The 22,938-nt window shown below is 41.0% G+C and overlaps 1 protein-coding gene across 12 annotated transcripts in view; it reads right to left on the bottom strand.

Moving 5' to 3' along the window:
• LOC130492902 (receptor-type tyrosine-protein phosphatase delta) overlaps positions 1-22,938 on the bottom strand; it is a 618,706-nt gene that overhangs the window by 187,164 nt on the left and 408,604 nt on the right. For 6 of the 12 annotated variants that reach the window (XM_056866672.1, XM_056866674.1, XM_056866675.1 and 3 more), the window contains 4 exons: positions 22,473-22,590; positions 18,262-18,849; positions 17,795-17,892; positions 10,828-11,087 (listed from right to left, as the gene is read on the bottom strand). In XM_056866672.1, the coding sequence (XP_056722650.1) occupies positions 10,828-11,087; positions 17,795-17,892; positions 18,262-18,849; positions 22,473-22,590 (1,064 nt within the window). Of the gene's footprint in view, positions 1-10,827; positions 11,088-17,794; positions 17,896-18,261; positions 18,850-22,472; positions 22,591-22,938 lie in introns of all 12 variants that reach the window. The other 6 variants (XM_056866670.1, XM_056866671.1, XM_056866673.1 and 3 more) reach the window with 2 other exon arrangements.

The following is a 22,938-nucleotide window of genomic DNA, read 5'->3' as shown; positions in this document are numbered from 1 at the left end:
AAGATTCAATCTAGTTTTTGAGAGCTGTTTTATAAGTCCCTTCCAGTGTCTCTAATGCTGCAGTTCGAATAGAGACTGGGGAGGTTACGATAGAAGCATGGATATGGATAGCTGCAATTTCCTATTGGCTTAAAATAGCACTTTGTCCTAAAGTGTTAATTTGATCTTGTATGATACTTTTGCCTTTCCATGGTTAAGGAGTTTGAAGAAAAAATTAGGCTTCTATGGTCTCTCCCAACAACTACTTTTATCTATGGATTATTTGCAGGCCAGGGACTTGATAAGGCAAAGAGCACTCGATGTGGAAGGACAGCATGATCTAAATAGACTTAAAAATGTGTGTTCCAATCGACACACCCTTACTAATGTGGCCCCGATGCCTTATCTCAGGGGTCGGCAAACTCATTAGTCAAAAGAGCCAAATATCAACAGTACAACGATTGAGATTTATTTTGAGAGCCAAATTTCTTAAACTTAAACTATATAGGTAGGTACACAGTTTATTAACTTAATAAACTTTAATTAAAGTTTTAAGTCTTAATTAAACTATAGGTACACTGAATAAAACTTGATATCATACTTAATAGTGATCTTATTTATTGATAAAAATTAAATTGTAAGTCCCTGCCATTTCCCTCTCCCCGTCCGGAGTCCTCGTCTGGAGGCGTGGTCTACCGCCATAAAAGCCTATTGGTAGACCTGGCCTCCGGCTGAGTCCCATTGGGAGGCCAGGTCTGCCCATTGGCTTTCTAGGCAGTAGACCTGGCCTCCAGAGGCCCATAGAAGCCAATTGGTAGATCTAGCCTCTGAAGGGGGACTTTTTCCCCTCCTCGGAGTCCAGGTCTACCACCAAGAAAGCCAGTGGGTTGACTTGGCCTCCCAATGGGACTCAGCCGGAGGCCAGGTCTACCAAAGGAAGCCCGCCCCGCCCAACAGCTGATAGGCGGGGGGGCAGGAACCGCCGAGCCCCCACCCAGCAATCGCGTGGCTAGAGGGGAGGCTTTAGCCTCCCAACCATTGAGGGCAAGGGAAAGGGGGACCCGGCCATTCTCCACGGGGGGCGGGGGGGAGAGACAGCGCGCCCGCTTGCCTGCTCTCTCTCTTGCGCGCGCTCTCTCTCTCTCAGGTGCCCCGGCTCCGCAGCTGGCTGCCGGCGCGAGCGGGCACGAGAGCAAGGGCTCCGAACCAAGTTCGGAGAGCCGCACTCAACAGGCCAGAGCCGCATGCGGCTCAGGAGCCGCAGTTTGCAGACCCCTGCCTTATCTTATTCATTTGGATAACCCTGATTATAGGAGGGCCTTTACCTTCTTACGTTGTAATGCTCTCCCTTCAGCTATACTGGAAGGGAGATATAAAAAGATACCCTATGGTGAACGTTTATATCCTTTTTCTGATGGGAGCGTAGAGACCCTTGAACATGTCATTTTTTACTGCAAAATTTATAATAAAATAAGAGAAGACATTTCCCTTGTAATAGCTGGCTACCCGGGGAGAACTAGAGTGACTCGTCTTTCTAACATGCTCTCAGATAAGGACACCGAGCTAACCTTTAAAATGGCCAAATTTGGATGGCGAGTTATGAAGACTAGGAGAGCATGGGTCAAACCTAATGGATGAGTGTTTTTATATATATATATGGACTGTAACTGTGTTTTATTTAAACTTAGTTTTTAATGGTTCTCTTATGAGTGTGTGATTATGTTTGACAAGTATTTATTGTTGTATATACTGTAGCTATAATTCTTTTATTATGTAAAAGTTTTTATTGTTGGTCTTGGACCGTATTAAACTGAATCTGAATCTGAATCAGATAAACTATGTCTACTGCATTCCCCTGATCCAGCAAGGTACTAACTTTCTCAGAAAACGAGATAAGATTAGTCTGACATGACTTGTTCTTGAGGAACCCATGCTGGCCCTTAGTAATCAGACCCATCCTTTCTAAATGCTCAAGGACTGCCTGATGATTTGTTTGAAAACTTTTCCCAGTATAGACATCAAGCTGATGGGATGGTAGTAACCTGGATCCATCTATTTCCCTTCTTGAAGATAGAGACAAAATTTGGTCACCTCCAATCTTCTGGCACCTCACCTGTTCTCCAAGAATTCTCAAAAACAATGGACAGAGGCTCAGAAATTACATCTGTAAGGTCTTTTAGTACCCTTGGATGCAATTCATCTGGCCCTGAGGACCTGGTTTCATTTAAAGAAACTAGGTGTTTATGTATTACCCCTATGCCAATCCTAGGCTGCAACTCCCTTCCCTCATGTGTTCTGTTTTTGCCATGTTGAGCACCATTTCCTTTGCAAGAGAAGACTGAGGAAAAGTAGGAATTGAGCAGTTCTGCCCTCTCTTCATCTTCTGTTACAATTTCACTTTCTGGTCCCTGCAATGGGCTTATCATGTCCTTGTTGTTATTCTTACTCTGTATATAGGAAAAGAGCCCTTTTTTGTTGTGTTTAGCATCTCGCTAGCCTAAATTCATACTGAGCTTTAGCTTTCCTAACACTCTCCCTACAAGCACTGGTTATTTTTTTATATTCACCCTTGGTTATAAGGCCCTCCTTTCACTTCCTAAATGAGTCTTTTTTTATTTCTCAAATCTTTAAAAAGCTGCTTATGGAGCCACCCTGGCCTCTTTAGGCCCTTCCGGTTTTTCCTTTTCATAGGAATGGTTTGTGATTATGCGTTCAGTATTTAATTTTTAAGAAACTCCCACCCCTCTTGAATTCCCTTCTTTTTAAGTATTTCTGACCATGGAATTCTACCCAGCATAAGTTTAAGTTTGTTAAAATTTGCTTTCTTAAAGTCCAACCTATATGTCTGACTACATACAGTTTTTCCTTTCCCCAAGATTGTAAATTCCCAGATTACAAGGTCACTGCTACCCAGGGTGCCCACAACGTTAACCTCATCAACCAGTTCATCCCTGTTGGTGAGAATCAAGTCCAAGATAGCAGACCTCCTTGCTTCCTTCTCCACTTTCTGGAAAATGAAGTTTTCAGCACGACAAGTCAGGAATTTTTTGGATCTTGCATTTTTAACAGAGTTGGACTTCCAACAGATATCCTGGTAATTGAAATCTCCTATGACCACTGTGTCCTGTCTCTTTGAGAATTTTGTAATCTGGTCTAGGAGTGTCTCATCCAAATCCTCTGCCTGGTTTGGTGGTTGGTAGCAGACCCCCACCATAATATCACTATTATTTCTTACGCCTTTTATTTTTACCGATAGACTCCCGACTGAACTTCCATGCTCAGATTCATATATTTCTTCACAAGTATACACATCTTTGACATACAATGCTACCTCTGCCCCCTTCCTTATCTGTCTATCCCTTTTAAACAAGTTGTACCCCTCAATCGTAGTATTCCAATTGTGAGTATCACCCCACCAAGTTTCAGTAATGCCTATTAGGTCAAAATCCCCTTCCTGTATTAGGACTTTGAGTTCCTCCTGATTGTTTCCCATACTCTGTGCATTTGTGTAGAGACATTAGAATCCATGGTTTATGTGCCCCGAGATTTTCGTTTCTGTACTTACCTGCAAGTTAATGTTTCCTCGCATATGTGCCACTAGCAGCAAATCTTTATTGTTCTCATCTCCAGTTATTGTCATCATACTATGCTTTAAGTTTTTGTCTTGCTCCCCCATAGGATTTAGTTTAAAGTCCTCCTTATCAGGTTTGCAAGGCTCCCACCAAACACATTTTTTCCTACCCTCATGAGGTGCAAACCATCTCCCAGTAGAAGAGCTTCATCTCAAAAGCATAAGCTTCATCTTGAAAGGTGGGAGATTCAATGTATTATTTCAGCCTGCTGTTTAGAAACTACATCTTAACTTAGTTTTATAACATCTATTTCATTTTTCATATTCTCATCTTGTTTGGTGCTCTTCAATAATTTTTTTAACGTCACTTCATTGTGAACTCTTTAATCAGCAATTGAAATGGGAGATTCTGTTTACAAAGCCTTTGATATAAAAACTCACCAGAGAAAAGTCAGGTTTCATCCCCAACAATATTTAACAACCTGCTCATTTTCCTCCCCATTTCCTTTGCCACACTCATGGGAGTCTTACAGGCAGCAAGAATCACTGCAACCAGAGTAATAATACTTATTGATTGTTCTGTGTTTCATGCTTTCCTGGCAACTCTTTATTGTCCATCGTTTTGAATCCCTACTGGTGCTTTGCTGTCAACTCTTTAGTACTATCTTTGTTGTTAATCTGCACAGAGCTATTTAAGAAGCCTTGTAAACCATGTTCCAGAACTGTGAGCTGAACACATAGCTGCCAAATCTATTTATTACTTTTTCAAGTTAAATCACAAGTTGCTGTTTTTTTAAAATAAAAATCTCTATTCCAGGCAATGTCTGTGATAAAGCCTTTGAAAGGTATGACATATTAAACTATTGTTCCTATATTAATTTGAAGATATGATGGTGGTGTATTGCGAAACATATTTGATCTTATTCCTACAGAGTTGGATATTTTATGTTGTTTTAGCCAAACATAGCTAGTAAGGCTTGTGACTTTAACAGGAGCTGCTTTGACTAGTACAAGAAACAGCATATAACAGGAACTGCAAAATGAGTCTCTCTACCACTTTTCACAATGTGCTGAACGAAGTAGTTGTACATCTCCTCTATCAATAGATGTGTGAGTTGCTCTCCTGCTGGAGAATACATCTACTCATGAGAGAAAGAACACAACTTCCCTTTGCATATCGCAGCAAAACTATGCAAAAGGTCAACATGAGGCACCTCTGCTTCATCTATGGGATTTTCTTTTTAACATCCCCCAAAGCTCTAAGTATCCAGGTTTTGCATTGTTCTTTTAACAGCTAGACAGTATAATTCTAAACCCAGCTGTGCTTTTCTAAGACCACCAACTTCAATGGATTTAGAAAGGTACAAGTGGGGGCCTAAGAGACTCACAGGGGGGTAGAATCCCATCCTCCACCCCACTTGCCCACTGAGCCCAGGCACAGCTCCCTACCCCAAACACCTGTGGCTGAACTGGGCCTGGCATGGCTCCCAGTCACCACTGCAGCCGCTTCTGGGCTGGTGTGGCTCCTGAAATACTTAACACTACACCACAGTGGCTTTTGTGGGTTGACTGCAGTTGAATAGCAAGCATCAAGCTGCGCAGTGGCTTCATTGCATATACTTCTCATAAGAAGAAGCTTGGAGAAATGAAAGAAGTAACTTTGAAAGACAGATTGAAATATTTCTGAGGCTAGTTTTGCTATAGCTCCCACACCAGATCTTTATCAGGGACTGCAAAAGGTTAAATATGAACTAAATAATATACTATCAGTGAAAGCAGAATATTGGGAAAGTTTTGAAAGAACAGGTAAAATTTTAGCATATTGTGAAGATAGCAAAAGAACAAGAACTATATTCCTTTGATTAAAGATGGGAATGTAATACATACTGACTCTAGTGAAATAAATGTACAGTTCTATAAGTATTATTCTGAATTATACAGTAAAGACAAAGAATTTACAGAAAAAAATATTTGTAAACATTTTTCTCTCATCATGAACTTCCATGTTTAGATATTATTCAGCAACAGATTCTTGTTGAATCTTTACACATGGATGAAATAAAGGCAGTGATAATGAATATAAATAGTGGCAAATCTCCAGGACCAGATCGGTTGCCTATTGAATGGTATAAAAAGTTTCTAGATTTCTTAATTGAGTCTGGCTCATTGCCATTGTTATTATATCACCGTGATCCCATAACCTGGGAATGTTTGACCTATTTCTTTGATGAATGTGAATGCTAAAATATTAACTGCTGTATTAACTGCTATTCTTGCTAACAGACTTCCAAAGGTTTTTACAACTTTGGTATGTGTAGACCATTTAGGATTTATATGAGGTAGGCAAGGCCCTGATAATCATAGGCTGGTCACTGATCTGATTGCTTTAAATCGTAGGGATCTGATCAAGTTGCCATTCTCTCACTTGATGCTGAAAAAGATTTTGACAAAATAGCCTGGAAATTTATTTTTGTAACATTGGGTAAATTAGGTTTTCCTTATGAATTTTGAAGTGGATTAGAATTTTTTTATTCATCTCCCAGATCCAGGGTACTGACTAATGACATATTTTCCATGCCATTCCATCTTGAGAGGGGTACTAAATGGGGTTGCCCTCTTTTTCCTCTTATTTTTTTATTTATGTCTGGAACCTCTGGCTTGTACTATTATACAAAATAATAATATTAATTTATACATAACCCCTTGGAATTTAAAATTATTCTTTATGCAGATGATCTTTTATTATTTATTTTGAAACCCCGATCTTCCATTCCTGCATTAATTAATATGATTAATACCTTTGAACACTTATCTGGATATTCTATTAATTAAGCAAAATCTGAGTTTATGTCGGAACTGGTCAATTGACCATAATAAAATACTGACTGACTGACTGAGTTTATGCCACTGGGAGGCAATATGTCACACAGTGTATTTGCCTATGGACATTTTTGGTGGTGCCCAGAAGTTACTACTTATCTTGCAATACTGATTCCTAGAGATATTATGCATAGGATTATGCTAAATTTTAACAAGCTAATTGCTGAATATCTTTAGATTTGGACAAATGGGCAGCTTTAAACTTGTCTCTGTGGGGCAAAGTAAATACACTCGCAGCACATTCCTGAGCTCTTGCAAAAGCCCTTAGGAGGCCAGGAAGGCGCGCTGGCGTCCGGGCCCCCGTGCTGGTGTCCGGGCCACTTATGCCAGCGTAAGTAGCCTGAACGACGGCATAAGTGGCCTGAACGCCGGCGGGAAGGACCGGACACCGGTTGCTGCAGTGGCAGTGCTGCCCTGGGACACCAATGGGGCCTTCCACCAGTGTCCCACCGCCGTCAAAGCCTGCACCGGCCTCCCAGGAGATGTTCCCGGGGTGTTCCGGCGCCAGGCTGGGGGAGGAGCTGCCTTTAGGCGGCCTCCAAAGCCCTTTTGGGTTGGGAACACCCCTTTTGGGTTGAGATACGCCACCTTTTAGGTGTATAATGCCTTTTAGGTGGTGTATCTCCCGTGCAACCCTATGAAGGTTTTTAGCAAGGAGGTTTTGGCAGGTTTTGATATATTGAAAGGAGGTTTTGATATATTGAAAAAGTGAAAATGTATTCGAAAATATTGCCTGTCCTGAACACATTCAAGAGCACCCGTGGCAATATTAATATTCAATGTTAATGTTTAGGAAGGTATCATTCTTCATGGGATGGGTGGATGTGACTCATCCAACCCCTGCCTGAGGTTAGCAAACCACCCAACCACTCCCTTGCGGGGTTACTCATGTCTCGGGAGCAGACTAAATTTTACTGAAAATGCTGCAGAGCTGAACCGAGCCACACAAGGATTCCTTTTCAAAGTCTTCATCTTGTTTCTACATTCCACAACAGTTCTGGTATGGCCCCTCTGCCTTATCTGCTCCACAATTTTTCCATACACATTGTAATTTCTATGCAAGGAACCCAAAGCCTCCTGCACTTTGGTTTCCCCCCAGAACGTTATCAAATCCAGGGTCTCTCTCTCTCTCCACAAGACACCACAAACACAAGTGGCACGTCTTGTCCCAGCCATTGTGCAAGATGGGGAATTGCCCAAAGGAAAGCTGGCCTACGAGACGAAGAAATGGCGCCCAGAACAGCCAAGGATAGTGGTGTGCTGAGAACATGAAATGGAGAGAGGAAGGAGATTTCTGGGCAGAGCTTAGATATTGCGATGCCCACCCTAACATACTGCCCACACCTCACTGGGATTAAAGTGTGACCATTGGACAAGCTGTGTCACGAGGAAATTACCTATTGTCTGCAACTCACGTAATGACCCAGTGCACCACATTGGTCAAGAGGTCAAATGGACAATGCAACAGGAAGAGAAGTGGAACGGCTCGTCCACCCCCCACCCGTCATTTTACAACAATGCGCGGAATGAGTGCCCAAGCCTCAAACCAGCAGTAGCCCACAAGTTGACATTCCGTATTTTGGCATAGTCTGGGAAAGTGTTACAATTGAAAAGAAAATTTAAAAAGAAGGAAATCAAAATAAGCATAAAGAAACAAGTTTATCATAAACGGAATCAATCGCTTCTTCAAATAATCAGTAACGCAAAAGTGCAAACAAAATAAGTAGAAAAGCAACAACACATAAGGAAGAAACTGAAAAGTGTACTATGTGCACAGCCCAAAGCAAAAGTTCCTAGTCATGTCAATACTTTCTAGTGGAGGAATTAGAGTGAATTGAAATGATGTGTTTTGCGGTTTCTGAATGTAATTTTTAGATATATCGGATTGTTGGAAATATTTTTTTTAAAACATTAAAAAGAAAAAAATGACGGCAAAGTCATGCCGACAACCCAGGGAGCCACTGATGGAGGAGGGGTTTGAGGATGAGTGGGGTGTGATGGCGCAGGGAAGGTCAACCCAAGAATAGAGTCTGCATGATCTGTGACTCTGGAATGAGCGAGGATAAATTTTTTGATTTGGGCTAAAAGAGGAACGGGAAAATCCAGGTTGGTCTTGTGTCGGAAAAGCACTGAGCTACCAAGGAATGGGATAGCGTGCATACCAAAAACGTTGATCCAGGCTGTTTGTGGGAATAAAGGGAGTTACAGTGACCATGCATATATGACCTACATCAGTGATTCATTTTCACATGCTAAACCAGATCTAAAAATTGTGAATAATCTTTTTTTATGAAAGACAGATAAGAGAATTTTTACATTGGGCCAATTGATAGACTATGATGATGAATTTTTGTAATTTCCTCAGCTGAGGTCTAGATATGATTTGTCAACTTCTGTTGAATAGCAATATTGACAGTTGCAACATCCACTGGCATCTAAATATGGCCCTGCAGCATTAAGTGTCTGAGTTCCCTTTGCTTCTGAAAATTCTAATTGAATTAAGGCAGAAAACGAAACCTACAATATTTGTTTATAAATGTGTGATGCTGATTAATAAATATGATATGCAGAATCTTGGGAACGAATAGAATAAGGAGCAATGGGAGATGGCCTTAAAATTGATACTTGCTCTCTCCATGGACCTTAAATTGCAACTTATTCAGCAAAAAAAAATGTGTTTAGGATATACTGGAGACAACAGTGACTCTTTAGCAAAGGATTGAGTAAAGTGTCTTAACTATTGGAGTTCTAACTCACAGGATGTTTCTCTTAAACATATGTTTTGGGAATGTCCAGTCATTAGGTTTTTCTGGGAAGAAAATATCAATTTTGTATTAGAATATTAATTGCTTTTTGATGATGCTTATGTACTTTTCAACAATCTATCCATCTTTTGGAGGCTAACTGTTGGTGTGTGCCCTTACTACAGCTAAAAGATTAATATTACAACATTGGAAAGAGAAAAGCCCATCTCCAGTAAATCAATGGATTGAGGGCCTTAGAACTATCAGTATTTGAACACATGGCATATAGATGGTAACTGCATATGGACGTATTTTTAGATTTTTGGAAACCCTTTATAGAAATGTATGTGTAGACTGCTACCACTGTTGTGATGGCCTTTTATGCAGCAACGTTTTCCCACGGTCACCCCTGCTGACTGCTTCAGGGCTTTCCTTTTCCGCCCATCAGAGGTTGCCTCACTCTCCCTGCAGGTTTTGCCCACATTTTCCAGATGCTGTTTTTGACAAAATCTGGAATAAACAGGCAAAACGCGAGGGAAGAGCAAGGCGACCTCTGACGGGAGGGAAAGGCACGCATAATCAAAAGGAAGCCCTGAAGCAGTCAGCGGGGATGACCACGGGGAAATGTCCCTGCATAAAAAACCGATATTTCTGTCTTTATTTATTTTTTCATTTTTTTTTAAATTAGTTACTGGATTTTAGGTTACCCCCCCCCATGTTCTTTCCCCCATTTTTTTGAAAGAGAGAGAGAGAAAAGTTCTCCTGTGGTTGCTACCAGGCTGTCCCCAATGAGGTGAGGTAAATATCCTCACCTAATACATAACAGCCCATTAAACCTCTTTTAAAGGGATGGAATGTTTTTTTCTCAGGTACTTGACAAGTTTCTGCACAATCATAAGCTGTTTAGGTATAAACTCAAATTTTAAAGAAACAGTCAAACAGTGGGATATTCCTTTGCATTTAAAACTGCAATAAAAGTGTGCGGAAAAGAAAGAGATTAATGTTCTTTTGCCACACTCCTCTACCTTACAGATAAAGCTGCTGTGAATTTTCAGCAGAGGATTCCACTTCATGGGAAAGCCAAAGACCAAATAATAACATGGTTCCTTGAGTAAACCTTAACATATTTCTCTGTTATTTCCAATGGAGAATGCTGTGACTAATGATAAAGGGGCCTAGTATACATCATGGAAAATGAATATAGGTCATTGTCAGATGCCCATATTTGATTGACATAGCCCCCTGCTTTGAAACAACTTTTCATTGGCAAGAAGCCAGGACAAATGACGACCCCAAGACTGCAATATGTTGTCTAATTAAAACTAGAAAAAAATGTTACAAACTTGGTGAGTTGCAGCTAATCTGCTTAGCTTTACCATCACTCAGGTGATAACAGTCCTATCATAACTGCTGGTTCTGAGAATTAAGTATGTAATACATAAGACTATCCCTTACATGTGAGAAGCTGAAGGGCCTTAGCTGTAATCATTCTGATGACTGCCTTCAAATTGTTGTACATTAGTCACAGTTTGTGCATTTAATAAAGTTTACAAAAGCTAATGCCTTACACACAAAGCAGTTTGTCTCTAAGAATTTACAAGGCTCTGTTCTCAAAACACTGAAAGTATTCATGACTTACAACTTGCGACTCACTTTATAGTTTTATTAGCAGGTACGTCAGGCAGTTTCACTGTTACCATGCCATCAACATTGGTCTTGTCGATAAAGAGTGGTTGGGTTCGCAGTACATCTGGTGCTGTCTTTGCTGTCACTCTGTGTTGAAGACCTCCAGCGCTATTCCCTCTATTGGTTAGGACAAATGAATATGATGTCTCAGGCTTCAGATTGGTGATCAGTTTCTGAGTGGCTCGGCCATCCACTTCAACTGCCATTTTCCCATCATCATATAGCATCTAAGAAATGGATTTTAAAAATAAATTGTTAGTAAGAAAGAAAAAATAAAGAGAAAATAAAGAGAAAACTGTCCAATATCTAATCACTTGATGCATGTATGGATGCTATCCAGAGACAGTGTGGTATAGTGGTTAATAATGTTGGACTAGTGTTATGCTGGGTAGAATCCTATGGTCAGAAATATTTAAGAAGGGAGTTCAAGAGGGGTGGGAGTTTATTAAAAATGAAATACCGAAGGCACAATCACAAACCATTCCTATAAGAAGGAAAAATTGGAGGAGCCTAAAAAGGCTAGGGTGGCTCCATAAACAGCTTTTTAAAGGTTTGAGAAATAAAAAAAATACTCATTTAGGAAGTGGAAGGAGGGCCTTTTAACCAAAGAGGAATATAAACAAATAACTATACTTGTAGGGAGAGTTTTAGGAAAGCTAAAGCTCAGTATGAGCTTAGGCTAGCGAGAGATGCTAAACACAACAAAAAAGGGTTCTTTTCCTGTGTACAGAGTAAGAATAAGGACAAGATAAGCCCATTGCAGGGACCAGAAAGTGAAATTGTAACAGGTGATGAAGAGAGGGCAGAACTCCTCAATTCCTACTTTTCCTCAGTCTTTTCTTGCGAGGGAACTCAAAGAACTTGCAGGTGTAATTTCTGAGCCTCTGTCCATTGTTTCTGAGAATTCTTGGAGAACAGGTGAGGTGCCAGAAGACTGGAGGCGACCAAATGTTGTCCCCATCTTCAAGAAGGGGAAAAAAGAGGACCAGGTACTGGGAAAAGCTTTTGAATGAATCATCAGTCAGTCCTTGAGCTTTTAGAAAGGACGGATCTGATTACTAAGAGCCAGCACAGGTTTCTCAAGAACAAGTCACGTCAGACTAATCTTATCTCCTTTTTTGATAAAGTTAGTACCTTGCAGGATCAGGGGCATGCAGTAGACATAATTTATCTTGATTTCAGTAAGGCTTTTGATAAGGTTTCCCACAATATTCGTGTTGACAAATAGGGAAAATGTGATTTAGATCCTGTTACTGTTAGGTAGATCTGTAACTGGTTGACAGATCACACCCAAAGAGTGCTTGTTAATGGTTCCTTATCCACTTGGAGAGGAGTGACTAGTGGAGTGCCTCAGGGATCGGCCCTGGGCCCTGTGATGTTCAATATCTTTATAAATGATTTGGATGAAGGAATAGAGGGGATGCTTATTAAATTTGCAGATGATACTAAATTGGGAGGGGTAGCAAATTTGGTAGAAGACATAGCCAGGATACAGGATGAGCTTGACAGGGTGGAGAATTGGGCTAAAACCAATAAAATGCATTTCAACAGAGATAAATGTAAAGTTCTGCATTTAGGTAGGAAAAATCAAATGCATAATTATAGGATGGGGGAGACTTGTCTGAGCAGTAGTGTGCAAAAAGGATCTTGGGGTCTTAGTAGACCAAACACTGAACATGAGTCAGCAGTGTGATGTGGTAGCTAAAAAGGCAAATGGGATTCTGGGCTGTATCAACAGAAGTATAATGTCCAGACCACGCGAAGTAATGGTATCACTTTACTCTGCTCTGGTTAGACCTCACCTAGAGTATTGTGTTCAGTTTTGGGCACCACAATTTAAGAAAGGTGTAGACAAGCTGGAATGAATTCAGAGGAGGGCAACAAAGATGGTGAGGGGTCTGGAGACCAAGTCCTATGAGGAAAGGTTGAAGGAGCTGGGTATGTTTAGCTTGATATGATAACCATCTTCAAGTATTTGAGGGGTGTCATATAGAGGATGGTGCTGAGTTGTTTTTTGTTGCCCCAGGAGGTCGGACCAGAACCAACAGGTTGAAATTAAATCAAAAGTGTTTCCGCCTAGACATTAGGAAGAATTTTCTAACAAAGCGGTTCTTCAGTGGAACAGGCTTTCTCGGGAGGTGGTAAGCTCTCCTTCCCTGGAGGTTTTAAAGAAGAGGCTAGATGGCCATCTGTCAGCAATGCTGATTCTATGACCTTAGTCAGATGGTGACAGGGAGGGCATCTTGGCCATCTTCTGGGCATGGAATGGGTCACTGGGAGGGAGTAGTTATGAGTTTCTTGCATTGTGCAGGGGGTTGGGATAGATGACCCTGGTGACCCCTTCCAACTCTATGATTCTATACTCTGACATATCATAGTCTTCAAGGATAATAGTTTTTCTGACCAGTCAGGTTTTTTTTTTGGGTGGGGGGTGGGGTCATAGGTTGTTAAGAGCCTTGATGAGAACAAACATTAATTTTATTTTGAGACAGATAAGACTGTAGAAAAGGGATGGGGGGAGTAAACATTATGCAATATTTAAAAGTTAGCCACGAATCAGCCTGACAGAAGAAACAGCCACTGGAAAGTGGGGAAATTAACATCTTTCTTCTCTTCAAAGAGCCAATACTTTGAAAAGACAAGTCAGGCAGCCTAACCACAGCTTCATCTGAGTTAGGACTCAACTGCAGAATTCATTTGCAATGTCAGTCAAAGGTTAGTCCAGTCACATGAAACAGTAAGAACACTGTCTGTGAGAGGATGCAGAATTAGGGTCCTTCAGCGTAGAATAAATATAGCCTACTGTGATGGATGGGAGGTTATCCTGCTCCTGAGGGGGAAAACAGCTACTCAGTTGTTTCATCCCTGATCCTATATGAGTGCTGCTCCAGCATCCAGTCTCCATTCAGAGGGGGATGGAATGTTGGTGGGAAGAACAGAGGCAGTGTTACTTCCCATCTCTCTTGGATACCGTAGTCATAGGTTTGGATCTGGCTCAGCAAAAGAGCATGCAGGTTGAAGGGTAGCATTGCAGAGTGGTTTAGCTCTACCTCTGTGAGAGAACAGTGTGTGTGTGTGTGTGTAAGTGCCATCAAGTCGCTTCCGACTCATGGCGACCCTATGAATGAAAGTCCTCCAAAATGTCCTAACTTTGACAGCCTTGTTCAGATCTTGCAAATTGAAGGCTGTGGCTTCCTTTATTGAGTCAGAGTACCTCGTTGTTTTGGCCTGTCTCTGCTTATGAACAGACCTTGTACCATTTAGTCTGATTCTTGGGAAATAACAGGCTGGTGTGGGTAAAATCTGGGGTGTGTGAAAGGATCCAGCCTCATGGCTATCCAGTGAAAGTCTATTTGTACCTGAAAGCATTAAAGAGAATTCAGACCATATGCCATAACTAGCTTAATTTATTTGCCAAGTTTCCCCTGTGACTGTCTGGAGACCTGTGCTGCTGATTTGTTCTTCAAAACCAACTTGTAAATAAATAAATATTCTTTCTTATTTACGTATAACTCCTGCCTCATTGACCTCAGTGATTATGTTTCTCACCCCAAAAACTTACATCATGGCAGCGAACCCAAAACCTTTACACTTGTTACCCTAAGAACATCTTTTAACTGAAGGGAAGGTTTACAGTTTAAAACACACCTGGTTTCCTGTAAACATAACAGTCTGTATGAGTTCCCTCAATGGGAAGAAAAGGTGTCACATGCTTCCTAGACATGCTTCCTAGACATTCGGAGGATTGAAGCTTACAGATAGGAGAGAGTGATTCTTAAGCAAGTTTGTTATCCATCATATATGACCAGAGGAAAGCAAAACAGAGTCCTGTGGGTTTGGGCATGCAAACATGATGGAAAGGAAGGAGGAGCACAAGATGAGAGGTGAAGAAAAACGAGATAACTAGGCAGTAGCACAAAAAGCATGTGAGGAAAAATAGGGTGGAGTACCCAGGGAAGTGATGCTATCTGGAGGCTGGGGGACTATGTAGTGGGCAAGAAAAAGAAAGGTGAGTTGCTGAATGTAAAATAGGTAGGAACATAGAAGAAAGGGGCTAGACTAGTCAGAATTATGTTCTGCTGTACTCAAATTAAACCAGTTTATAGCATGCATAAGGTAACAATGAGATATAAAACCAGCTGGCAGGCTATTCTGGCGCAGACTTGCATTGAACAGTTATGTGTTGCAACATAAACACTGTCCTCATAATTTCCCCTTTAAAACAAATGAATTATACTGTGTTTTATATAATCAGGAAAATTAACATTAACTAGAAAACAAAGAATAACCACATATATACACACTAATGTTATTCACTTAAGTCTTATTCACAGTAGTAGAAGAAGAGTGGGTTTTTATACCCCACTTTTCTCTACCTTAAGGGGTCTCAAAATGGCTTATAATCACAATCCCTTCCCCTCCCCACAACAGGCACCTTGTGAGTTAGCCAAAGCTGAGTTCAGTTCCCCCACTCCTCCACATGAAGCCTGCTGGGTGTCCTTGGGCTAGTCACAGTTCTCTCAGAACTCTCTCAGCCCCACCTACCTCACAAGGTGTCTGTTGTGGGGAGGGGAAGGGAAGGTGATTGTAAGCTGCTTTGAGACTCCTCACTGCAGAGAAAAGTGGGGCATAAAAACCAACTTTTTTCTAGGTGGGGCTGAGAGAGGTCTGAGAGAACTGTGACTGGCCCAAGGTCACCCAGCAGGCTTCCTGTGAAGGAGTGGGGAAACAAACCTGTTTTTTTTTTTTCAAATTACTGCACCACGCTGATATGATTAATCTATGTCTCTATCCCTTGATATTGCAGTCACTTTTGCTTATTGATCTGTAGAGAAACCTGACAACTTTCTAGCATTATTTTGCTAATCTGTTTTTAATAATTCTTCTGAAATATGTTGAAGGTGTCTTCCATTATGTTTCAGAATATGTCTGTCATGCATTATCTGAATAATCATATAAAAGAATGACCTTTTATATGCTTGTGCCTTCCGATCACAGAAAGTATGTGCATTTTATTGTTAGGCTTCAGGGCTCCATGTCTTAAGACCCTCTGGAATAACAGAGCTGTTGCTTATTTGTGCCCTGTCTTTAATATGCATCCAAATCCTTCTCCTCTTTCTGAGATATATCCACCAACACAAGAAGCTGAGATCTCAGTCTCCTATGGAACATTATTTTAGCTGGTGACTTTTAGGTGGTGTATCTCCATCAAATTTGACTTAGATCCAGTGAATCCACTGCATGAACAGAAGGCACCTGCCTTTGTACATGGGCAGGTCACATACCTTGTGCCACAAACTATATTATTCACAGAGTCTAATGACCTATATTTCTATAAATATCACATTAACAAAATGCCAATATACAGTGACAGATCATTTGAATTTAGACACAGATATAGCAATCATCATTCTTCTCTAGTATCATTAACATATGTAATAATTCTATAGGTTTCTCGACCACATTTTTCTAAAGACTCTAAATAATTAAGTTTCTTTTTTAATTTAAAGTTAGTGGCATGAATGCTAAAAGATTGTTTTTATGCATATCTGGTAACATACACACATGTTGACACTTTCTGGGAATAAAGATAGTAATGGATATGGATTTTCTTTTCATCCAATGGTAATTATTTTTTGAGATTATTCAAAAATGCAGGGATGAAATTCATAAGAACTTCACCAAGGATTACTTACAGGTCATCCGCACCGACGTCCAGGGCAAAAGCCCAGCCACCGCCGCCCCGGGACTCCGACGGGGCCTTCCGGCGGCGTCCAAATGCCAGCAAAAGCTGCGCTGGCATTCCCGGGGAGTAATGGTGTCCCGGGAGGCGTTCCCGGGGTGTTCCGGCACGGCCTGGGGGCGGGGCCGCCTAAAGGATGGGAATGGCCCTTTTTATTTTTCCCAAGATACACCACCTTTTAAAAGGCTTTGGAGGCGCTGTGCTGATGCCTCGGCCATGTCATCCCCAGCTGCCGGAGGCTCAGGAATGGGCTGAAAGTCTAGCCTAATATCCAAACATGCAGGCAATCTTACATATTGTGACTCTATGAGAGCATTTCTGTCCAAATAATATACTTTCTTTTGTTTACTACATAATTAAATATACATGTGCTATGATAGCATAGGGTGCAGCGGTTTTTCTTATACCAAATGAAGGTGTTTATACTAAATTCCATAAAAATGCTGAATAGCACAATAATAAATGCTTACCAACCATGTTGTTCAATCAGGGAAATAAGTTTAGGTTTGATAGGAAACTAACAGCCCATTCCAGAGCTGGGAGGGCAAAAGTCCTCAGGAGGCGCACAAGGGCCTGCACTGGTGTCCGGGCCACTTGCGCTGTTGCCCGGGCTACTTGCACCACCAAGAGTGGCACGGATGCTGATGTTGGGGCACTCATGCCAGCTTCCCTGTGCACCATTGTCCTGGGGGGCATTCCTGGGGCATTCCAGTGGGTGGAGCTGCTGGTAAGCAACTTCCTGACTCCTTTCAGGCCGGGAATGCTCCCTCACACCTCAGCGGTGCTGCGCTAGATTTTTGCTGGCACAGCTTCGCCTTTTTCTAAGGGGCTCCCCCCCCCCATTTTCTATTTTATGTTTTTAAAAAAGGTTTTTTTAAGCCTTGCTGGTGGTCGTGGAACCTCTTTGGAGGCGCCACGACAGCGCTTCAGCTACGCCATCCCTGCCTGCCACAAGGCTCAGGAATGTGCTGCAAGTATTGCATATGTTTCTATTTTTCCTAACATTTGTTTTTTCCCAGAAAAAAAAACAACAGAAAAATGGGGAGGGGGAGAACTATCTTAACAGCGAGATTTGGCATTTCTAATAAGCTTTTAAAGGTACAGTTGGATTAAAAAAAAACTCTGTTCAGTAAACTATTTAACCATCATTATTTTTACTCTTTATGTCTTGTGAATTACAAAACAACTTACTTTGAAAGGCATGGCAGAGTTATAATTCTCTGGTATCTCCCAAGAGAGCAATACTGATGTCTTCATTACAGCCTTGACATGAAAATTTTTTGCAAACACTGCTGGAAAATGAAAAGCAATGTATTTAAAGTACATCTTGATCTTAGTATCCCTTCCCATTCCACTATCAACATACTCAACAATTCTCCTACCTGCCTTTAAAAACCGCATCCTATTATTGCAAATGACAATACAGAATATTATATTTTTCTTACCTGCAATTAGTGTGTAGATGTCAGCCAGACTTACCTGATATAGGATAACTGAATTCTACTGAATCTAAAACACATGGAGATTTATATACTTTACCTCTGATGTTAGTTGAAACTATTTTTATGGTGATTTGGTCAGTTTTAATTACAGCTTCAAAAAAATCGATATCCAAAGACCGAAATTCCTTAAAGAAAAACAAAGCAGACAAATCCTACCTTGATCCACAGGTAGTGTCCTGAACTGGACACTTGGACTATATGGACCAGGCCCTTTGCTTGTGTGTGCACGAATTTTTACATCATATGTGGTATCTGGTTTTAAGCCCGAAAGTGTCATAATAGTATCGGCAGGAACAACAAGGACCTCTGTTGGGTGGAGTGCCACATTGATGTCCCTGTACAGTAGGGTGTATTTAGTGATATTTCCATTTCTCTCTGATAAAATGGGTGGCTGCCAAGTTAGCAGGACCGATGATGAAGTGGCACTTTCCGAATGTAGGTTCTGAGGGAATCCACTTGGTAGGTCTTCCGGAATTGAAATTTCTTTAACCATTTCCTCCCCAAAGCCCACTTTATTTCTAGCTGCAAGCCTGAAGACGTAGGCAGTCCCTTTGTGGATATCTGTGGCTGTATAGTGGTCGTCCTTCTCAGTAAATTCACGCATCTTAAATGTATCAATGTCTTTTCGGCCAAACCTCAGGCGGTATCCCTGCAGGGGGCCATATGTGTCAGCAGGGGGATGCCACTGAATGAGAGCCGTACCCATTTGTGTATGGCTAATCACAAGGCGAGGTTTTCCTGGAACTACAATACAACGTTATTTTAGCAAGTAATGCATTAATCTTTTCTAACATTTTATTTTATTTCTGTATTTTAAAAATCTAGCAATATGAGATCCACTTTGGGTTGAATCCTGTAGATATGCAAGTGGAAGCTTGCACAAGATCTTCTTCTCTTTTCTTCTACCAGCAGTCCCCTCTGCATCTCCACAGAGTTCATGGAGAGCAGGGAAAAATAAAATTAGATCTTAGATCAAATTAGATTAGAAAAGTTTTCTGTTCAAGATTTTAAAATCCAATATTGGATAGTAAAACCCACCCAAATAGAATTTCATTATCATTCCAGTAGACCTTTACCTGGAGTAGATTACTTCATGCTGTGTGGAAGAATCAGATGCATTAAACCTTGCTATTTAACAAGCCCTGTTACATCTATACAATGAGTATATCTGTGTGAATGGTTCATCCTAGCATTTTCCATCAAATGTTATTACTGCATGTGTGGTGAGATGGTGAGATGGTTTTTATTATTTATTTGCAATCACCCACCTGCACCCTGACCTGGATGGCCCAGGCTAGCCTGATCTCGTCAGATCTCAGAAGCTAAGCAGGGTCAGCCCTGGTTAGTATTGGGATGGGAGACCACCAAGGAATACCAGGGTTGCTGTGCAGAGGAAGGCACTGGCAAACCACCTCTGTTAGTCTCTTGCCATGAAAACCCCAAAAGGGGTCACCATGAGTCAGCTGCGACTTGACGGCACTTCACACACACACCTGCACGCAGTAGTAGTGCATTGCAGAAAAAGTTTTATCACTTGACTAAGCTAAGTGTATAAATAGCTGTGACTTAAAATAATGGTAAATCTTCTATCTGGGATGTAACACAAAATGGAAGTTTCAGTGACAGTTCTCATCAAACAGAAAACAGAGCTTTGAGAGTTTGAGCCCATTCCTAAAGAGGGGGTCGAAACTCCTCTGAAGCTGGCATGACCCTGCGCCAGTGTAGATGCCACCTTATCACAGAATAAGGTGGCACCTACGCCGGTGCAGGGGCAAACACTTTGGCATCTGGGCGCTGCTGGGTGCCACTGGTGCAATTGCGCCGGTCCCAGCTGCCGTGGAACTGCCCCCCTTCAGGATTGAGCTGCCCGTCATTAACAAATGCTTCTCAAAGCAAAAAAATGAGTGCTGCACTCTGATCGCACCAAGTCTTACATTAGAAGTCATCAGATCCATACAAAGATTATTTCTTTCACTGATGCATGATGGGTATATAATTACCAATGTAATCCCATGCAGATTTACTCCAATCTTCATCAATGGGCTTAGACTGGAGTAATTCTGTATAGCATTGCACTGCTAGATTTGCATGTTTGGCATCTTTTGGACAATATATTACTCATGCAGAGGGAACACAGAATAAGAACTAATAGAACAGGTTAAAGGAGTATGCATTCAGAACAATGGGTGTGAAAACAGAGAAATTAGAGATCAATAATGTACTTCAAATTACAAAGGTGATAAACAATATTGCAAACCTGAAGCCATTACCACCAAAAATATAAGAATTCTGGTGTCTAATAGCTATATCCCTCTTACTAGTCATTTTAGCAACTCATTATTGTGCAAATAGAACACTGTGAATGTTTCCATCATACTTTTCAATATATGAAAGTATATCTCATTGATTAATTCTGACTTTGCTCTCAGTGCTGCATAAGAAAAGCCAGCTGCAGAGCTGAGAAAAGACTACAGATGTTTATTTGAGGCCATATTTCTCATTGTATTATAACTATCACTGAAACCAATAGAGCATAACAAAGGCAGGAGAGTCCACAGAAATAGAATAATAACTCCTTCGGATTTCTAGAGGGGAGACTTCTGGAAGCTCTCGCTAAATTATTTATGCTATAAACTGCTTTTACTCCTGTGGTGGCCCTTATGTTTAAGGCTAGTTTTTAAAACTCTGATCAGTACTACCTATAAAAAGAGGTATTATTATTACTTTACTACTACTAATATTATTATTATTTCCCTATTGTAGAAGTAATCAATTGAAATCTTATACAAAGCCTAAAGTAAGAAGAGGTCAGGAGTTAAAACTATTTAGTCAAGTATTATGGCTGTGGTAATGTCTAGAATCCATCCACAGTTCACAACACACTGGGTAACTCTCCTGTGCAAGCTCCATTGAAATGAATGGGAGCTGTGTTTTAATTTCTGATTAAAGGCAATTTTGGAAAAGCAAAATAAAAAAAACATTAATTGAATAATTGCAGACAGTTGTAGCTAAAATCTCTTAATGACTGATTATGGATACAATCTGACTGGCTCAAGATGTAGTTGGTTTGCTTTATTTAGAATTATTTTTATTATATTTTAATTGTATTAATATCATTAAGCAGCTTTCGGCCTTTTGGTGAAAAAGATGCAAATAAATATACTAAGCAAGCAAGCAAGCCTAAAGCCACAAATAAATAACACTCTCTCTCACCTCATTCATTCAAATTGCTACATTCTCAGTCCTTTGTTGGTACCTATCTACAGCCAGACACATATGAGTTGAATTAATCAGACAAGTCTCAAGGTGATGGGTCAGTGAATGGGTATAGTAGGTGGATTTAATGTTGGTGTGAGCGACAGGTCATTTTACAGTACAATGCTATGCGGAGTTACCCCAATCTCAATCCATTCATTTCAGTAGGTGGGCAACCGATTCCTGAAGGGGGGCGAAGCTCCTTAGAAGCCGGCATGACCCCATGCCTGCGTAGTTGCCACCTCATCATGGAATAAGATGGCATCTACACCGGCATGGGGGCAAACACACCGGTGTCTTGGAGTCGCCGGCCCCCCTTCACCAGTGTAGCCAATCCAGCCGGGCTTTCTCAGAAGGGAAAGCCCGCACCAACATGGTGGAGAGGGGTGTTCTTGGGGCTTGGAGCTATCTCTGGACAGCTTTGTAACCCCATTCACCCCGGGAACACCCCTTAAACTGCAGCGGGGCTGTGCCACCTTTTTGGGTGGCGCGGCCTTGCTTTGCTTTGTGCTATGGAGCATTTTCCCCCTTTTAAAAAAATTTGAACTGCTTTTTTTGTCTCTGCCATGGCCAGGATGTTTCTGAGGAGGCGGTGCAGCTCCGCTGCTACCAGCCACCATGTATCCACCACCACCCCTTTAGGAATGGGCTCTTAGACTGGATTGCACTGTTAATCTGGTAGGCTTCTTGCCACTGTTATAGTTTCACCCATACTATCATTTGTCAAGGATTCAAAGATCTTCAGTATGACAGCCACAAATTCTGTATTGTCAAGCAGAGTTTGGGGCTTATTGTTCTTGAACCACAACCTGCTACTTGCCACATGGTGAAATGGTCTGTGAATTGAGGGGAATTTCAAAAGTAGTCTGTAATATGAAAGGGGGATTGCAGTTTTAAGAAAAGAGTAAAAAACCCACAGGACATGTCAAAGCTGTTAGGTACACATGACGTATCTCTGTAAATTCTGACCTACTTGGGTAACTCAGAAAATAATTTTGAAAATCAGCAGTACTTTGTTCTACTTTAATAAACCATAAAATAATTTTCAATTTCAATTCAGAAAAATTTCAAGCACAAACAGCGGGTTTAAACAAATAATATCAAAATATTACCTGCACCAGTGGTAGACACCAGTCTTGGCTTGCTGCGTGCACCGTCTCCTTTAGTTGTATAGGCTGTCACAGTTAGGGAATATGTTGTTTCAGGCTGTAGTCCAGATATAATCATTTCCTAAAATGAAATAATAAAAAAGAACATGTCTTAAAATACATGCACTACTTAATAATGAGAAAGTCATTTCACATTTAGTTGTGATGCATCCAGTGCAAATGTCTTTTGTGATACTAGCAGTGATAGCAAGCTTTTGGGAATACCCAAAGATGAGCCTTATGGGTGGGCTTTGCAATGTGTAGTACTGCACTTATTTAAGCAATATGCATAGCGACATCTCTGAGCATCATGCCCCTGATAGTATTATCAGACATAAAGCTAAAGGATGAGTGGTTAGGTATACTAATAATGTTTTTTAAAAAATCACTCTAAAATGTGTTTCCTGTTAAGACTTATTGCTATTGTGGA

This window comes from Euleptes europaea, unplaced genomic scaffold (assembly GCF_029931775.1).
Source record: "Euleptes europaea isolate rEulEur1 unplaced genomic scaffold, rEulEur1.hap1 H_1, whole genome shotgun sequence".
Taxonomy (NCBI): domain Eukaryota; kingdom Metazoa; phylum Chordata; class Lepidosauria; order Squamata; family Sphaerodactylidae; genus Euleptes; species Euleptes europaea.
Note: the sequence above shows the minus strand (reverse complement) of the source record. Positions and strands in the feature narration are given on the sequence as shown.